The sequence below is a fragment of the Bubalus kerabau genome, chromosome 10 (assembly GCF_029407905.1).
Source record: "Bubalus kerabau isolate K-KA32 ecotype Philippines breed swamp buffalo chromosome 10, PCC_UOA_SB_1v2, whole genome shotgun sequence".
Taxonomy (NCBI): Eukaryota; Metazoa; Chordata; class Mammalia; order Artiodactyla; family Bovidae; genus Bubalus; species Bubalus kerabau.
Genome location: NC_073633.1, coordinates 31939286 through 31960167, shown reverse-complemented (window position 1 = coordinate 31960167; position 20882 = coordinate 31939286). Strand labels below are relative to the sequence as shown.

General features: G+C 37.3%; 1 protein-coding gene across 1 annotated transcript; it reads right to left on the bottom strand.

The window, feature by feature from the left end:
- Nucleotides 1-14195: 14195 nt before the first annotated feature.
- On the bottom strand, nucleotides 14196-15134 carry LOC129620505 (olfactory receptor 4S2-like). The gene has a single exon (XM_055536318.1). It carries the CDS (start codon nucleotides 15132-15134, stop codon nucleotides 14196-14198), a length of 939 nt encoding a protein of 312 aa, XP_055392293.1.
- Between the last annotated feature and the right edge of the window lie 5748 nt (nucleotides 15135-20882).

Sequence of the window (20882 nt, the reverse complement as noted above, 5' to 3'; positions counted from 1 at the left end):
ATCATTTACTTTACCAAATATGCTTCCTCTTTTAAGTAATGTAAAAACTGCCACACCAAAGTAACAATTTCTTGTGAACAACAACCAGTGCCAAAGAGTTGCTTCTATTCTACTGATGTGCTGTTTTATAGTATTGCCTGTCCTCAGGAAGTACATATATACAAAGGTTAGGGTTCTAGAAAACCAAATAGATACCACAATGTCTGTGCACTAAAGCTTGTGTATAATATTAACCAAAGAAATTCAATGTTTCTACCATGGAACCTACAGCCTCAACTCGTGCATAATTTTAACAAACACAGACTTCCAAATGTGTTATAAAAGCATTTTATTATAATGAAGGGATGGTTCATTACAAGTGAACACCTCTTTCCCCACATTCCCTCAAAAAACAGTGTTTGCAAGGAATTTGACACAAGAGGCAGAAAAACAAAAACACCAAGGAAGGTCAGTGGAATTATTTAGTACTTAGCAAAGGGGAAATATTCTGACATTCGTGAATAGCGCAGTATGGGTCCTCAGTGAGTTAATTAATTATGTTAAATAAGATAGGAACATTTAAAATTCAGTTTAGAAATATTTTAATCAAAAGAAATATAGATGATGCTGCCAGTTTTCAATCCTCAACTTTCTTAAAAGAATGGTTATTCAGAAAGACATATTTCCTAGGATTTTTGAAAGCCACAGTGTTACTGTACTTACTTGGAAAAGGTGCCCCATAGCCTCCATACTAAAAGCAGAAAAAATAAATAATTGTAAATTCACAGCATGCTATTTATTTGCACTCACTGATAAGTCAGCTATGAGTTTCCAACAATCAAAAGTGTCTCTATCAAAAGCATCCAGAACCTTATGATTACTTAGTTTACTTGGATATTTTGCTATTATGTTACACCATTTTCAAACATGTGGAATGATTGTTTGCTCTTCATAAAATAACTGCCTTTTTGTTACTAAAAGTAAATGAATATTTCAATGCAGTAAATACTATTACAAGACACTAAGTATTTTTAGTTTTCAAGGGGACACTGATATGATAATTCTGAGTATTGTCACACAGGTCACACTTTCCTCCTCTGTCATACTCTGTACCTATCCCATCAAAAAGAAGAGAAAATGGCACTAATCTAGAAAGAATCTGGGTGAATGTGTGTTGATGTACTGGAAAGGCAAACATACTTCAGGTGTTATGAAATAGAAAGGATTATTTCACCAGAAAAAAATAGTGTTAAAGAGATTTATTTTTGTACCTCAATGTTTGATATATGACATAAAATTAGAAACTAATAATATACACCTCATGAAGATAACTTACCTGACTTATTCCTTGGGGGAAAAAAATAACAAAGCATTTCATCCTTCCTGCCTCCTTGGTGAATGCCTATCTCTTCCACTACTTACAACCAGCAAGTTACCAAACTCCCTACTCCCCAAGCCAGCACTCAGCTGCTACTCATAAAACACATACACACATGCAGCACTCTATCAAGGACAAACCAATATATATATATATATATATATATATATATATATATATATACCCTACATGATCATGGCCATGGCCTAAATATTATAAAACCCACAACAATTCTGACCCTGGTCTGTATTTGTGATTTGTGCTGTGTGCTCAGTCGGTACTGTTGTGTCCAGCTTTGTGACTCTATGTACTGTACCCGCCAGGCTCCTCTGTCCATGGGATTCTCCAGGCAAGAATACTGGAGTGGTTTGCCATGCTCTCCTGCAGGGGAGCATCCCAACTCAGGGATCAAACCCATGTCTCCTGCATCTCCTGCATTACAAGTGGATTCTTTACCTCCTGAGCCATCAGGGAAGCCCACATTTGTAATTTAATGTGTATCAAAGCAAAACTTCACACATGACATTGAAAGCTCTGTCTCAAAATGTGTAACTTCTCTGTCATTTCTATAAAGTGTTCACTTGTTTACCCAACAAATATTTAGGGAATACTGAATGATGCTGAGGCTGAAACTCCAGTACTTTGGCCACCTCATGCGAAGAGTTGACTCATTGGAAAAGACTCTGATGCTGGGAGGGATTGGGGGCAGGAGGAGAAGGGGACGACAGAGGATGAGATGGCTGGATGGCATCACTGACTCGATGGACGTGAGTCTGAGTGAAATCCGGGAGTTGGTGGTGGACAGGGAAGCCTGGCGTGCTGCGATTCATGGGTCGCAAAGAGTCGGACACGACTGAGCGACTGATCTGATCTGACTACTTGTTAACAAATGAGAAGACAACAGTGAACAAAGGAGCCTTTCTGACTCATTGAGCTTCCATTTTAGAAATATATACAGATAAATTAGTGAACAATGAGTAAATGAAAGAAATATAAATAAGTAAAAATAAAATATCACTATTGATAAAAGAAGTAAATAAAAAGGGGAATTGTGGTTAAATAAATGATGGAGGCATGTGGTAAGGTGTAGTGGTGGCTTTCTTTAGGAAAGATTCTCTGAATTGGTGGCATTTCAATTAAATTTGAAATTCAGGAGAAAAGTATTTTAGGGATAGAGAACAACACGTATAAAGAATGTGGCAAAAAAAAAAGAGTTTCTATGGACTCTAGAAGACCTGTGACTGATCGGAGTACAAACAGAATAAAGAGACTAGACAAAGACCAAGCATTTGAGCCCTTGTTAAGGAATTGGATTTGAGCAGCTTCCAATATATTTTAGAGTAAAATCTAGAGAATGGCTGATTGCTATGTGAGTAAATTGAAGTGGAATTACATGCAGGAGAAACGTTGTGGTTTAATCTCTAACTTTAATCTTCAACAGCTATTTAGAGAAATGAATTGCCTCTTCAGAAAATATTTAGGATAGGCAACTGGCAGGATTTAATGTTCAATTGTATGTTATTGCCACACCACCAAAGTCAACTAGAATGTGAGCACCATAATGACAAACTTTTTTACAATTATGTAAAGTTTAAAAATAAAATAAAATTGAAGAACAAAAAAATAAAATAAAATAAATAAATGTATCTTTATGTCTTTTATGTCTGAAATGAGATTCATCTAGCACATTCTAGGTTCTTAATAAAATTTGACTGTCTGCCAAAAATACTTAGAAGTGTTGTGTCACACTCTAAAAAATCTTGGGATTGTGCCAATAAAACCCAGAACAAGGAATTATGTTTGTGGGGAATTCTTGAAGGGAAATTCTTAGGGTAATCCATGGAGATTGAGTAAGGACATTTCTTTCTAAAGCCACCATTTAAGAGGGGTTAATAATTCCAAGCCAAGAAGTTCTTACTCAGAGCAGTTGGTCAAGAGGGTTTTATTTCATTCTGCGTTCACCCACCTGTACCTCCTAAGCTTCTGGATGCAAGCCTGCTTGTTTTTTCTGGGGGGTTGGGGTGGGGGGAGGGGCTTTTTTTAAGATAAAAATTTGATACATTAAGGTGTCCTACATGATGATTTGATATACATATACACAGTGAAATGATAACTATTTTCAAGCTATTAAATACATAATCACTTCCACATAGTTAGCATTTTTTCCTATGATGGGAGCACCTGAAATCTATTATGTTAGCAAATTTCCAATACCCCAATATAGCAGTATTAACTATAATCATCTTGTACATTGGATCTCTAGACTTATTTATTCATTCTACATAACTGCAACTTTGTACATTTTGACCAGTATCTCCCTATTTCCCCCACCTGCCTACCTCTGATAACTACCATACTATTTTTAAATGGATAAAGAAATTATGATTTGTGCATATACATCTATACACACATATTATTCAGTGTTAAAAAAAGGAGATCCTACCATTTATTTTGCAAAAAAAAAAAAAAAAAAAGGATGAAACTGGAGGATGTTATGCTAAAGAACATAAGCCAGAGAAACACAGAAAAAAAGATTGCATAATCTTATCTGTAGAATCTTTAAAAAGTCTGCTCCTCCTTTAACAGTATCTTGTGAATTTCCATTCTGTGTTTACTCTGCAGGGATGAAGTATCTGGAGGATGACTTTGGAGATACCTAGGGGTACAGAGGCCCTCCCTATCAGTGGGTGAACTGTGAACTCTCCTCAAGGGAGCAAATGCTTTGGGGAAAAACAATCATCTGTGAAGAATTTCTTTGTTACTAACAATATAATGTTCATTCATGTACCTAGCCAAGCTCTCTATAGCCACATGGAGAATAGCTGTCTTGTCAATTTAAGTAACTTAGGGAGGCTTTCACATAGATCTTGAAATAGCAAAAGATTTAATAACTAAGTTACACTCATACTAGAGGCCTAAATGCAATTAGCTATCATGTACAATCATTGTCCATTCTCTTTGCTTAGATGAGGATGTGAATGAAGAAAGTAGTATCTCTGTGAGTAAAAGTTACCTATCCTAGTCCATCTTGGTAACCAAAAACAAAAAACTCACAACTGAAAGAAATGCTTTCAGATTGTACTTCAATAACATTGAGTAGAAGGATTATGCTGTCACTGAGAAATGGGTGAAAATGGAAGAGAAGGAAAGGTTATATTGATGAGATGAAAGGAAGCTGTAAAAGAAAGAGGAACTTATTATCCTGTATTTCTTCTGCAGATGAAAACAGCACATCTTTATGGCTTACACTGCCACCAGTGGAATGTTCATTAAAAAGAAACAAAACAATTTTAAAAAAGAAAACTATTTATAAAATTTCAAGTTATGATTAATTGAAAACCATTTTATAGAGAAAAAAGGTACTAGTACAGCCACTATGGAGAACAGGGTGGAGATTCCTTAAAAAAACTGGAAATAGAACTGCCTTATGATCCAGCAATCCCACTGCTGGGCATACACACTGAGGAAACCAGAAGGGAAAGAGACACGTGTACCCCAATGTTCATCGCAGCACTGTTTATAATAGCCAGGACATGGAAGCAACCTAGATGTCCATCAGCAGATGAAGGGATAAGAAAGCTGTGGTACATATACACAATGGAGTATTACTCAGCCATTAAAAAGAATACATTTGAATCAGTTCTAATGAGGTGGATGAAACTGGCGCCTATTATACAGAGTGAAGTAAGCCAGAAAGAAAAACACCAATACAGTATACTAACACATATATATGGAATTTAGAAAGATGGTAACAATAACCCTGTATACGAGACAGCAAAAGAGACACTGATGTATAGAACAGTCTTTTGGACTCTGTGGGAGAGGGAGAGTGTGGGATGATTTGGGAGAATGGCATTGAAACATGTATAATATCATATATGAAACGAGTCGCCAGTCCAGGTTCGATGCACAATACTGGATGCTTGGGGCTGGTGCACTGGGACGACCCAGAGGGATGGTGTGGGGAGGGAGGAGGGAGGAGGGTTCAGGATGGTGAACACATGTATACCTGTGGCAGATTCATTTTGATATATGGCAAAACCAATACAATATTGTAAAGTTAAATAAAATAAAATTTAAAAAAAAACTGGAAAAAAAAAAAAGCCTCTCAAACTTGCTGATTAGGGGAATATGGTACAGGTTGTGGAGTAGAGCTTTCACTTTACTGAGCTATGGGCAAGAAGAGCAAAGAAAACACAGAAATGGAGACTAGGGGGTGTGGAGGGCATGAAGGTAGGTACAGCAGGAAGGTACTAGATATTTAGAAACTTTAAAGATATAGGATGTTTATTTTTAGAGCGTATTCCACCTGAGTAAGATCTGTGTCAGAGCACAACATTCAAAAAATACATTTTTTATAACAATGGAATGAGGAATCAAGTCATTATTTAAAGGCTTTTATCTTTATAACTCTTCTAATGCTGCATACAAGTTCAATATTTTTTTTAAAATTCTCCAAAATCTTCACAAAGAATCACATTTTAGAAAGTGTAGGATCTTTTTTTGATTTAATTTTTTTTTAATTGGAGGAAAATTGCTTTACAATGTTGTGTTGGTTTTTGCCATAACCTAGAGCCTCTTATCGGAGAAGGCAATGGCACCCCACTTCAGTACTTTTGCCTGGAAAATCCCATGGACAGAGGAGCCTGGTAGGCTGCAGTCCATGGGGTCGCTAAGAGTTGGACACGACTGAGCAACTTCACTTTCACTTTTCACATTCATGCACTGGAGAAGGAAATGGCAACCCACTCCAGTGTTCTTGCCTGGAGAATCCCAGGGACAGGGGAGCCTGGTGGGCTGCCGTCTATGGGGTCACACAGAATCGGACACGACTGAAGCGACTTAGTAGTAGTAGTAGTAGTAGAGCCTCTTATACAAATGTGTAGGGTCTTAACTGACACTCACTCCAGTTTGAAAAGCAGCTGTAAAGAGCACTGAGCAATAATTGAGAGACTTGGCTTCTCATTAGAGATCAGCCACCAAAATCTGTGTGATGTTGGAAAGGTCATTGACCTCCCACTATGTCAGTTTCTTCCTAACAACATAATGGATTTTAACAGTAGAATTTTAAGAAATCTTCTAGCTCTATAATCTTAAGATTCTCTGAAAATAAAAGTAGATTGAAAGTAAAGGTCCCAGAAAAGTTAATTAACAACTTTTTGTGGTTGGCACTTTGGAGGGACAGTAATGTAATCTTTCTGAACATATCCACATATAAAAGAAATCTGAATTGATTTCTCCTATTTCCCAGATATCAAGCTCAACTATCTTCTTCTATAAGATAGTGAAGAGGTAGTATATGAAAAAATTTCCCCATAGAATGGGTATGTGGAGACCAAGTTCCCTGAGTCTCATAATTAAACCAGTAGCAGAAAATAACAAGATGTACTTCTCTCTATTTCCTATATACTCTGTTGCCCACAGTAAACTAAGGAAGAAGAAAGCCTTAGAATCAGAGAATGGCTGATCTCAGTATGAGTGTTTTGAGGATTATTTGCTGCTTGAGCATTTCTCGTATAATAGACTTAGATACGGAGCATCAGTGCCCTGGTTTGAAACACAGCTGACCACTTACTAGCTCCTGTAGCTCCTGTGATCCTGAATGACTCACTTCACTCTGCCTGAAATGCCCAATGGTGCAATGGAGATAATAATCATATCTTGCTCATAAGTATTATTGTAGGGATTAATGAGCTAATGTATACAAAACTCAGAAAAATGTCAGGCAAATAGCTCACACTTTCTCAAATTATTATCATTATTGCTGTTGCTGTCATTGTTATATTTCCCTAGAAAAATAGCAAGTTCAGTAGAGAAATTATCCTCCTAATGTATGATTCCTGAAGTATTATCCTTAACATCTGTTTATACTTCTCTATTGCCAGCTACCATCCTTGGGCCTGGAAGACTAAGATCAAGTCTAGGAAATAGCTTAGAGAGGAGGACAAGACCATCCGATTTCTAGACGCTACCATCTCCTCCTGCTTTCCCCAGACTACAGTCCTATGTGACTGTTGATACATCACTACTACTAAATCTACCAGCTATTCTCAGAAGGCCTTCTTTCCAAAACACCTGGAAGTTTGCATGAATAATTTCTAAGAAGCACCATAGAAATTTGGGCTTCTATAGGAGTACTCTGTTCATATCTCTAATAACAATTTATCCATTGCCTTGTAATTTTCAACTTGTATTTTGGCCAAAGTAAACAGAAACTCTGATCCTCTTGAGGTCATGAAGCGTGTCTCATTATACATCTCTCTAGTGCTTTAGATTACTCCTAGCACACTAAGGTCTTTAATAAATGTTTATTGAATAAATAAATGAATGATTAAATCAATTTTAAGTGAATACATCAATGACTTATTAAGAAAAATTGTCAAATACTTCCAAATCTAATTGTTTTATTAACTCATTTGGTGTTTTTTGATTCTGCTTCATGATTCCTGGCTTTGTTTCCTGGAGTCTTCTTTTGAGATTAAGAATCTCAAAAGAATTCATCTCTGAGAATCTTCTCTGAAAGTAAGAATGATTGATCCTGTAGGTAGGAGATGACCAAAGTGTCTTCTCAGTGCCCCACTGAGCCTTTAGTTATGGAGATCAAGCAAAAGACATTGTTTGCCCAAGTCCATGCTTAAGATCTAGTCTATATGACCACCATGTTTTCCCTAAGATATTTCATTATCTGAGGCTTTCTGCTTCTTACCACTGTTCTCTGAGTATTTTACTTAATCATCCCCACCAATATATTCACCCCAGTGTCTCAAAAATATAGTGGTTTATGCAATTATTCCAGCACCATTTTTCTACCTACCAATCAGAGATGCCAGTCTTGGTGTAGTCAGGAACTACAGATGGGGGAGAAGGTGCCTCTTTTCCCATCCACAACAGAAAGCTTTGTCTTCTATATTTTGGTGTATGTCAGTTCCTTCCCTGATGTAACAATGAGCTAACTATCACTGCAGGTTGTGACTAAGAAAACTGATTCTCAGGAGGCCAGGGCCAGCCAGCTAGGAATCAAAACCCTGAGGGAACAATTTAAAAGTTGATGTGTATTTCACCCAAAGAGCATGGAAACACAACTTCTGAATTGCCCACACCAAGTAAAATGGCTAAGGATCAGAGGTGGAAAATGTTGTGATGTGTGATATGCCTTCTAGAGTATGACATTCATTTCTAATTTTACTATCCTATAGAACTATATCACTTAGAGATACTGGATCATTAGGAAAACAGGGACCTGTCCAAACCATTATTGCTGCTAAGTCACTTCAGTCGTGTCCAGCTCTGTGTGACCCCATAGACGGCAGCCCACCAGGCTCCCCCATCCCTGGAATTCTCCAGGCAAGAACACTGGAGTGGGTTGCCATTTCCTTCTCCAGTGCATGAAAGTGAAAAGTGAAAGTGAAGTCGCTCAGTCGTGTCCGAGGTTAAACACAGAAATTTTCAAAAACTTTGTTTTAAATAGTTGAAAACCACTTCACTTTCTTCCAAGTTTTTAGTAAAGGTACATGAAGATACGAAATAATACAAGTGTCAGGTTACCTATAAATTCTGACAAAAATAAATGACCACTAAAATAGTAGAAAAAATAACATGCTTCTTACCATCTTTTTTTTTTTTTTTTTTTAGAAGACTTCCTAACTCCATTTCATTGGGCAAGTTACTATCTCTTAGAACTTAATTTTTCTTATCTGGGAACTAGAGATGCTAAGAACATATAAAATTGCTATGAAGTAAAATTGAAAAGCCATATGTGACCAGTCCAGCACAGAGTCTGGTGCACATTAGAGGCATAAATTGTAACCATGACAATGAAAAAACAAAAGAAATAATGAGAGTGTCAATAAGACTAATAGATAATGTATCCCAATTCAAGTGAGAATAAACATTGATGAACAAGAAAACATTGCCAAATTGACTGTGTTAAAAATCTACCTAAATTTTAGCATGTGGCATGCCCTAGGACTGCTTCATGAAATAGAGACCAGTTGAAGAGTTCATGGCAGTTGCCCTGGACCAGAGAACCTGAATCACCATCCTCTTTCCCTTCCAAATGTTCTTTGAAGGAAAAACAGTCACAGCGATGTAATTCTAGTGACAAATTAGGAAAAGTTAGAGGTAGATCCGGAGAAGGCAATGGCACCCCACTCCAGTACTCTTGCCTGGAAAATCCCATGGGCAGAGGAGCGTGGTAGGCTGCAGTCCATGGGGTTGCTAAGAGTCCGACTCGACTGAGCAACTTCACTTTCACTTTTCACTTTCATGCATTGGAGAAGGAAATGGCAACCCACTCCAGTGTTCTTGCCTGGAGAATCCCAGGGACGGGGGAGCCTGGTGGGCTGCCGTCTATGGGGTTGCACAGTCGGACACGACTGAAGCAACTTAGCAGCAGCAGCAGCAGAGGTAGATCATACCTAGTCTGTACAGGTATGGTGCCATAAATGCAAGTTGAGGGAGGAAGGATTGTGACAGGAAGGCAGGCTGGAAGACTCATCGTTCTTGTGTCAGATTTGCTTAGCAATGAGTTCAGCAGTTAAGGTAAGAGAAAGATCAATAACAAAGTAGGAGTGCGCAAATTTAAATCATGTCAGTCCCTGGAAACTGGACTAGTTGCTAAAATTTGTTCTTCAGGTATATTTTTGAAGAGATTATAGAGACATCCAAGCAGGATATAGAGTCTAAGTACTTAAGTCCTTGTTTGAGATTGAATTAAAATAAAATAAGTAGTATGAGATTAATAGAAAAGCAATTAGAAACAATGGAAAGGAAAAGTGTGAAAGTTTAAACAAAAGACAATACATGTGGAAAAATGCTCTAAACAATTTTTTTATTAAAAAGAAAGCTTTAGGTTTACATCATTATACAAATAATTTAATTCCTGCTTTTGCAAATAGTATCTTTTAAGTTATTGCTTTGGCTAAATATTCATACAAAGTTTGACTGACAAACATGAGAGTAGATATCCATTTTCATTTCTAATTATATTTGTAGACTCTAAAATTTGCAATATTTTAGCCAACTTTAGCATGAAAATTAATAAACAAAATGTATGCCCAATTTAAAAAGCACAAAGGACTTATATGACTAAATGACAATTTCTGCTAGAATACATGAATAATTCCCATAAATAGAAAGAGATAACATAGTCTTGAATAGACAAAAATAATACTGAAAAATAATAATTTTTCTTAATATATAAACTTAGTACAAAGCATATTGAACATATTTTGGGGATACTAAAAGAATTATTCCAAATTTCAAATCTGAAAAAAAATATACTAAAAAATCAAGATATTTTGTAATATGCCAAAAATAAACCATCATGTGGCATTGTCATCCAAGTAAAAAGAACTATTAAAGGAATAAATACAGTAACATATCTGAGAAATAATAAAATTCAGTAGTCAGCACAATAGATTTTGGCCTCAAATTAAGTTGGAGATAATAAATAATTTAATAACTTGAAACAACTTGCTGACTACTTTTGAAAAAGTAAAATTAGATTTTGTGCCTTATGTGTCCCTGCTCAGTCACTTTAGTCTTGCCCAACTCTGTGACCCTATGGACTGTAGCCCACTAGGTTTCTCTGTCCACGGAATTCTCCAGGCAAGAATACTGCAGTATGCTGCCATGCCCTCCTCCAGGGGATCTTCCCCACCCAGGGATGGAACCTGAGGCTTCTGCACTGCAGGCAGATTCTTTACTGCTGAGCCACAGGGGAAGCCCTTTATACCTTATACCTACATAAATTTTAAAAGAGTTATATTTTATTAAGTTAAAGAAGCACTTTAAAGCACTAAAAAAAGACAAACTCAAAATTTTTAAAAATGTGTTGAGAAACTACAAACATTTCAAGTAGGCTAAAGCTTAAGTAGACATACCATACATACATACACTGAGGTTTAGCTTATGCTTCTAATTTTATTAGGCTTCCTTGGTGGCTCAGCTGTAAAAGAATCTGCCCGCAAAGTTGGAGACGCAGGAGACTGAGGGTTCAATTCCTGGGTCAGGAAAATCCCCTGGAGTAGGAAATGGCAACCCACTCCAGTATTTGAAAAATTCCAAGGACAGAGGAGAGTGGCCAGCTACAGTCTGTGGGGTCACAAAGAGTTGGACACAACTGAGCATGCACATACACCTGATTTAATTATTCAAGGACATAAAATCTAATTGGAAGGAAGGTGACAACATACAGCATTACTCTTTTGCTGTCCTGATCACCAAATTCTGATATTTGTGTGTGGAGGAGGTTCACCCCTACATATTCAACACACAGTGCTCTGAAAACCAGCTGAGTGTCCCTACAATTTAACTCAGTTCAGACACTATTTACCCTGAGAAGGCATATCCCACAGGTTAAGGGTTTTGTCTTAACAAGGCTGATCTTCCCACACACACACAGCTCAGATGTCAATTGAGTGTAACCTGTGCTTCTGACCAACCAGCAAGAAATTAAAGGTTCCCTTGACCCCCTCCCTGGTTTCAGTTAATTTGCTGGAGTGACCCACAGTACTCAAAAAAACTGACTTTACTGACACTGGTTTATGGCTTATTTATAAAAGTTATAACTTAGGAGCAACCAGATAGGAGAGATACATATGATAGGCTAGGGGGAAAGGAAGCAGACTTTTCATGGCCTCCACAGAGAGCCCCTCTTCCAGCACCGCTGCATGTTCACCAACCTATAAGCTCTCTGAATCTAATCCTTTTGGGCTTTTATGGAGGCTTCATTACATAGTCATGATTTATTAAATAATTGACCATTGTTGACTGAGTCAGCCTCCAGACCTCTCCCCTATCCGAGGCCAAGGAGTAAGACATGAAAGTTCCAGCCCTTTCATCACAAGGTTGGTTCTCCTGGCAATCAGCCCCATCCTGTCCATGGGTGCTTTACAAAAATCAGCTCATTAAATGTTATATCATCATATTTCATTAGCATAACAAAAACACTTTTATAGCTTTCAAAACCAGGAAATTCCAAGGGTTTTAGGAGCTCTGTGTCAGAAGTAAAGACAAAGACCAAATATATATTTTCCATTATAAACCACAATTTCACAACTAAAAGTATAATTCCCCTTGACTCCAGAACCCCTAATACTGATAATACAGTGCACCATTGGTAGCTTCACCTAAGAGCTTAAACACTAAACTCTAAGTTTTATAAAACAGGGGCCCAGTTTCATTCCTTTAAATGTGGATTATCCAGGTTTTCCCAGCACCATTTACTGAAGACACTATTCTTTTTTCATTATATATTCTTGGTGCTTTTTCAAAAATCCATTAATCATATATACATGGGTTTGTTTCTGGGCTTTCTGTTCTATTCCATTGATCTGTTTCTGTTTTTGTATCAATATCATATTGTTATGATTACCATAGTTTGGTATATAGTTTGCAATCAGGAAGTATGAGGCTGCCAGTTTCTTCTTTCTGGAGGTTTTTTAACTATTCACTCTCTCTCAAGATTCCAAAAGCATTTTAGACTTGTGTTTTCTATTTCTGTAAAAAAAAAAAAAAATGCCACTGGAATTTTGATAGGGATTGTGTTGAATCTGTAGATCACTTTGGGTAATATGGATATCTTAACAATATGGTAAAGACATTTTAGTCTTCTGATCTATGAATATGGAATTATTTTTCCATTTAATTGTATCTTCTTCAATATCTTTCACTAATGTCATATACTTTGCAGTGTACAGATCTTTCATGGTTAAAGTTAATCCTAAATATTGTGAGGGACAGCCCATGGGGTTGCAAAGAGTCAGACATGACTTAGCAACTCAATGACAAATTGTCAGAAAGGGGGATATTTCCCCCTTTACCCTTCTACCTGTCTTAAATTCTTGTGGCTGGACTAATAATAAAATTGACACAAGACAGATTAACAGGAGAAAAAGAAACATTTTAATTCATGCACATGGAGGTCTCATAGAAATGGAACCTAAAAAAGTGGCCAAGGCCAGCATCCTTTATACTTTTTGAACAAAGAAACACATTCATGAGGAATTAACAGGACAAATATATATATATATATATATATATATATATATAGACTCTGGGTGTTTAGTTAGTGAAATATCTAAATTTAGTCTGGACTTGGGATACTCAATTAAAGTAATCAGGTTTGTTTACACAGGTTTCTCACCTGGATTCCCATCTCTGGCAGTAAGGTTGTCCTACCTCCACATGGGAGGTTTACTGCCTGATTTTGGGAAACAAAGGAGGGTCAGATAAAGGAAGGCAGGAGGGAAGGGAAAACAGCAGGGAAGGAGGAGGGAGAGAGAGAAGGGGATAAGGAAGGCAGCTCCTAGGAAGATGGACTTTTTTAAGGAGAAATTATCCAGTTCCTCAGAGGTAACTTTTTCTTGTAACTCCATTCTAAACTATTGAATTATATCTTAAGAGTGTTGGATTTGAACTGAGGGATCTAAGGTACTTAAATGAGATATGAGTGGAAGTGTTTACTCTTCCACTCTAGAAATAAGCGAGGATAAGCCTAGCCAGTATGGAAAGGTTTAAGTTTTGCTCACCTAGAAGCAGAAAGAGGAAATAGCCTCAAATTATTCCCTTTTATTTTTTTTTTTTTTTTTTTTTGTTTTTTGTTTTTTTTGTTTTTTTTAATTTTATTTTATTTTTAAACTTTACATAACTGTATTAGATTTGCCAAATATCAAAATGAATCCACCACAGGTATACATGTGTTCCCCATCCTGAACCCTCCTCCCTCTTCCCTCCCCATGACATAGTTGAATGTTAGAGACTATTCCTTAAAATTATTAATAAGTTAAGGGCCTTGGAAGGTATGAACTAATTTTAATTTTGTAATTCTAACAAACTATGCCTTCTGCTTTTCCTTCAAGGAGATTTTGTGATTCCACACCCGATTCATGGCATTCTTTACATCCTTATTCCTCAGAGTGTAGATGAGTGGGTTTAGCATTGGGGTGATGGTGGTATAGAACACAGACACAGCCTTATCCAGTGGGAAAGTGGTGGATGAACGGAGGTAAATAAAGATACAAGGGACAAAGAAGAAAGTTACTACAGTGAAGTGAGATCCACAGGTAGAGAGAGCCTTGTGCCGGCCCTCAGCAGACTGCTTCCGAAGACTGACTAAAATGACTGTGTAGGAGGCAAGAAGAATGAGGAAACACCCCAGGGAGATGAGACCACTGTTGGCAATCACCAACATGTTTACTAGGGTTGTGTCAGCGCAGGCAAGTTTTAGAACTGGGTGGACATCGCAAAAATAGTGGTCAATGATCTGAGAGCTGCAGAAGGGTAACTGAAAGGTCAGGAGGGTCTGAACAGAGGAGTGAGCCAGGGCTCCCAGCCAGGACAGTGATGCCAGCAGGGTGCAAGCGGTGGTACTCATGATGGTGGTATAACGGAGCGGTTGGCAGATGGCGGCATAACGGTCAAAAGCCATGACGGTCAAAACAAAAATCTCAGCACAACCAAAAAAGTGGAAGGTAAACATCTGAGTTACACAGCCCCAATAGGAAATAATCTTTTTCTCAGAAACAAAGTCTGCAATCATCTTGGGTGCTGTGGCTGAGGAATAGGCAATGTCCACAAAGGACAAGTTACTGAGGAAGAAATACATGGGTGTGTGAAGCCGGGGATCAGAAAAAACCATGAGCAAAATGAGCAGGTTTCCCCCCAGGATCACCATGTAGAAGAGGAGGAATAGAGCAAAGAGTATCAGTTGCATTCCAGGATCTTGGGAAAGTCCTAAAAATATAAACTCGGTAACATTGTTGACTACTTCCATGGAGATCCAGGCAGAACTGGTTGAGTGGCTCTGGTTCTCTGCAAAAATAAATGTTATAAACCATTGTAAGCGAGTAAAGCCTAACAGGAGCAGCCTTCTGAAAACATTTGAAAGTGAAAGAAAGTGAAATTGAAGTCCCTCAGTAGTATCGGACTTTTTGCGACCCCATGGACTGTAGCCTACCAGGCTCCTCTGTCCATGGGATTTTCCAGGCAATAGTACTTGAGTGGATTGCCATTTCCTTCTCCAGGGGATCTTCTCGACCCAGGGATCGAACCTGGGTCTCCCTCATTGTAGACAGACGCTTTACCATCTGAGCCACCAAGTGATGTTAAATATAGCAGAGGAAAATATTAATATTTCTTGAGTATAGTTCATGGATATTTTTTCTTACCACATTATTGACTCCCATTTGATTTTCTATTATGCTTAGACCTACAGTTCCTTTCTCCCAATTGTTTTCCTTCATAATCATATTGTCCCTCTCTCTCAGTCTCTCTCTCTCTGATCTCACACTGCCCACTCCCACATCAGAAATTCTCTTTGGTATGAAAACACTTTAAGTATTAAATGGATAAATTAATTTTTGAGGCTAAAGATACAAGCAAGGAGTTAGCATTTTAGATTTGATGTCTAAAATTCCTAAATGAACCTTTTAATATAATATATACAGATCAACTTTAAAAGAATAACATTCTATTTAGTCAAGTGAGAATGACTCAGTTTCTAGTTTCTAAATTAGGTTGGAAGTTTCAGTGCAATTAAAAATGAAATGATTTTTAGTGACTGAGAACAACATATACATTGACTCCCTGGCTCACCAACAACCTACGCTTGTAAATTTACTTTGGAAGAGTTTGAATCCTAATCTTTGACCTGCATAAAGAAGTTCAGCTTCACTTGCCAGTAAGGAATGCATCAAACTATACAGAGAAATACTTTGCCCTGTGTACTGGATAGAATACAATACAATCCAAAGTATTTTACATAGGAAAATACTTTGTCCTATGTGATTGCTCAAATGGTAAAGAATCCACCTACAATGCAGGAGACCTGGATTCAATTCCTGGATCAGGAAGATCCCCTGGAGAAGGGAATGGCTATCCACTTCAGTATTCTTGCTTGGAGAATTCCATAGACAGAGGAGCCTGGTGGGCTACAGTCTATGGGGTGAAAAGAGTCAGACACAACTGAATGACTAGCATACACATTTTGTGCTAAACAGTTGAAAAATTTTTTAATTACTGAAACTTTTATCATCCTTAATACTTTTGCCTTGAAAAGCCCCAGATAACTGTTTGCCCTTGCAATTATAGTTAAGAATTAGGAATAAAATGTCCCATACAGATAATGGTAGTAAGTGTATTTTACAATTGTATAAATTGTTTTACAAGTTACATACAGAAGTGCTTAAGGCATACAGAAAAAGTACTGGATAAAATAATCAGAGATGAATTCTTGAAAAAGATGAATCAAGAGACAAAATTTAAAGATCCTCAGAATGAAAATGGCTTCTCTGAATTATGCAAATGTTTTCTCTGAATCAAACCTCTTTTCTTCATGGATAGTGGAAAGAGCACTGCCCGTAGCTGAGTGATTGAAGTTTGAGTACCCTCACCTACTGTTAACTTTGGGCAAATCTACTTACTTTCTCTGAACATTTGCTTTCTCATCTATAAAAGATGGATGATAAAGTTTTGGCCTCACAAAGCTGTTATAGAAATAAAATGAGATCATCTATATAACATTTTTGTATTTATGAAGTGCTTTACCTTATAATTTGATTCTATGAAGTGAAATCTCTCTAGTAGGTAGATTTGTAATTTGATCTAGTCAGTAATTATATTAAAGCTATATAGACAACTAAGAGACAATATTAAAATTCATATCTAACTTTATTCCTGAGACAATAAACCATAATATCTGCTTATTTTCATTGTAGAAATACTATTAGTAATGGTTATTATGAACTATTAAGCACTTTTCTGTGTGCAGGATTGTATGCTAAACGATTATCTTATGTTACCTCATTTTATCCTCACAATGTGTGTGTGCTCAGCTGTGTCCAGCTCTTTGTGACCCCATGAATTGTAGTCCACCAGGCTCCTCTATCCATGGAGTTTTCCAGGCAAGAATACTGGCGTGGGTTGCCATGCACTCCTCCAAGGGATCTTCCTGGCCCAGGGATCGAGCCCAAGTCTCCAGCATTGCAGGTGTATTCTTAACCACTGAGCAGAAGGGGCTGACATTTGAATTGTTTTATTCTGATCCTAGAACCCACAAAATACACAAGCTCTTAAATAAATGATGAAAGACAGAATAATAGAAAAATGATAGATAATTGATAATGATAGATTGATGATTATAGATATAGATGGACAGATAGATGATAAATAGATCAGAGAAAGATAAACTGCTCATGAAAAAACAATTGCACTTAAAAAACAATTGCTCTGTTATGGTGTAAAGCCCTTTGATAGGAAGATATGCTCTGTGTCCTTAAATCTTCAAATACTCTATGATACTGTAACAATAAAGCCAACCTGTACTCAGTTATCACCAGCTGGTAGGATCATAAGGATTGAAAAATATTTAGATAATAAGAGAAAACACTTATATTGTACTTACTATGTGCCAGTTATTGCTCACATTCAGTTCTCATACAAATCTTATGAGATAACTATCATCATTATTCCCACTTCAGAGATGAGGAAACTGAAGAACAAAGAGAGGAAATAACTTGCCCAAGATCATGGAGCTAGTGACTGGCATTACTACTTGAACCTAGGAAATGGGATCTCAATTTTTTAAACCAATATTCATGCTTCTGGGGCTGATGGCATCAAAATCACCATATCTTCTTTCTCATTGGAAAGTCTTAAGCCTTCTGTATAGTCAAAATACTGTATCCCTTTTCTGCTACTCATGAAGGGTTTATTTACTTTTTAATTACATTTAGTATTTGGAGAGAAGGACTACTGTTGCAACGGGCAAGATCATCGCAACATACACAGTTTCTGTCCAACTTTGCTCAAATTTAATTTACAATAAGAATGCAATAGCAAGTGATGTGGTATTGATCATTAATCTAGATATCATTTTATTTGTCATAACTGACAATCAAATAGAGGAGGTCCACTCGAAAACTTACAATCACAGTTCTCTGAGATAAGGGTAAAGAAGTCCAGGAGAATCAGGAACACCTTTCCACACAAGGTTATCAGTGAGTGGAATTTTGGAATGTGAATTAGAGCTAAACTGAAGATGACCCTGCAGGGTGTGGGCACAGAAAAGCGGACAAGGCAGGAAGTGAATAGTGAATAGAATATATGATGTAAATATAGGATGTAAAATCATCATAGCATCCTCTATGGGAAATGTCAACAAGTTTGATGTGATTCAGCACAGAATCCATGGATGGAAGTGTCACGAAATGAAGATGAAAAGGAAGAGTTTCTCATGTCATAAAAGAGCCCTGTGAGTTAAGTTGAAGTGTTGGAATTTATTTTGGATGACTTGGGGGATTATAAATAAGGATTCCCAGGATAGGAGGAAAGCAGGAACAGGAGGTGGTAAAGACCACTTGTTAAAAGAGGTTTGAAACTCAGTTTTCCTAGATTCAAATTCTACCTCTACTACAATTCTTGCTAGCACTATGACTTTAGGAAAGCTACTTAACTCCCTTTGCCTGTTTTTTCAAATGCAAAAGGTGGATAAGACTAAAATATACCTCATAAGTATTGTAAAGATTACATATGTGTTCCATATAAAGCACTTACGTACATAGCACAGTGTTAAGTGAATATATGATTAAAATTACCTGTGACTGGAGAAAGGGAAGCCTGTATAGCAGCTGACTTAGGACACTAGCCTTCTTATCATGTCCATATCCTAATTCCCATTTATATGTATTTCCAAACTTGTCAAAATCTTAGAAAATACATCTACTTCTGACAACAAACCTTTCAAATACATTTTTAACTGAAATAAGAACAACGTTTTTCCAGTAGTCATGTATATGGATGTGAGACTTGGACCATAAAGAAGGCTGAGTGCTGAAGAAAATAGAAGTTTTTGAACTGTAGTGTTGGAGAAGACTCTTGAGAGTGCCTTGGAGATCTCTTAGAGAGTCCCTTGGAGAGCAAGGAGACCACGCTGGTCAATCCTAAAGGAAATCAATCCTGAATATTCATTGGGAGGACTGATGCTGAAGCTGAAACTCCAATACTTTGGCTACCTGATACAAATAGCCAAATCCTTAGAAAAGGCCCTGATGCTGGGAAAGATTGAAGTCAGGAGGAGAAAATGACAGAGAATAAAATGGTTTGATGGCATCACTGACTCAATGGATGTGAGTTTGAACAAACTCCAGGAGATGGTGAAGGACAGGGAAGCCTGGTGTGCTGCATGCAGTCCATGGGGTGGCAAAGAGCTGGACACTCCTGAGCAACTGAACAAAAAAGAACAATGTAGTTTATGTCCCTGTAAGGCTTTCTTTAGGAGTCAAGCAAGGATACCCAAAGATACGTATACAGCTGTTTTATTTTTCCTAAATAGTGACTATCTCAACTTTATTTTGAATCTACTTCAGTAGCCCATGAAATTAATCCAAGTCTAAGGCTCAAGAGCCTTTCTACTATCTTCATTAGGGGAAAGAGCACAGAGATCAAAAAACTGGGCTTGACTCATAGCTCTGCTTCTTACAGGCTGTGTGATTTAAGATTTTCCTCACTTCTATTAACTTTGGTCCTCCTCTGTGAGAGAATAATGCCACTAATGCTGAGGATCAAGTCAGTTAACAGATATAGAAACAATGTGATTTACAAATCTAAGTCAAGATCATTTTTGTGATAGACTTTCAGGAGCATCAGTATGAGACTGGTGCAAAGCCGGAATTTTCAGGAGCATTAGTATCAGACTAGGTCGAATTTGGCCTCTCCACAAAGATACCAAAGAATATATACTAGGTATAGGTATAATGGAATCTATGCTGCTAAAGAAACAGCATTGCTACTATTCCACTGACCTACCTAAATTATTTCAAATAGCACAAATAGCAAGATTGCAGCTCCCTAAAATTTTCTGAGAGCAAAGGCTCAGCCTTTGTTTCTCCTGTTAGCAATTTGCAAATGACAGAGACCGAACATTCTGGATCTTTTTCCTAACAGTCAGCTCCATCCCACAGCAAACTTTCTTTATACAATAGTGTCTAAACAAATAGAGTTGAAAAATCTGCAAATGAGTTAATGTAACACAATGTAGACTATACACATATTTCTATATTTCACACAGCACAAATATTTATTTGTCCTTTCACTTAGTAATTGCTCAATCTCAGGTGGTAAAGAATCTGCCTGAAATGCAGGAGACCTGGGTTCAATTCCTGGGTCAGGAAGATCCCCTGGAAAAGGAAATGGCAACCCACTCCAGTATTCTTGCCTGGAGAATCCAATGGACAGAGGAGCCTGACAGGCTACAGTATATGGGGTCGCAAAAGTCAGACACGACTTAGCAACTAAACCATCACTTAGTAATTATTTATTGAGCATTTTCTCTGTGTCTGGTACTGTGTTGTGAACACAAAAAGATGAATAAAAACCTATTCTTGACATAAAACCATTCATTTTAGAGTAATACCTTTAAAAGACTTTCTCAAAGCCTTGTAAATTTATGTAAAATTTGAAATCTAAATATAAAGATTGTGAAGGACAGGGAAGCCTGGAGTCCATGGGGTTGCAAAGAGTGAGA

Excerpts from the sequence above, each read along its gene's own strand:
- LOC129620505 (XM_055536318.1), bottom strand. The coding sequence starts at position 15,134 with ATGGAAGTAGTCAACAATGTTACCGAGTTTATATTTTTAGGACTTTCC.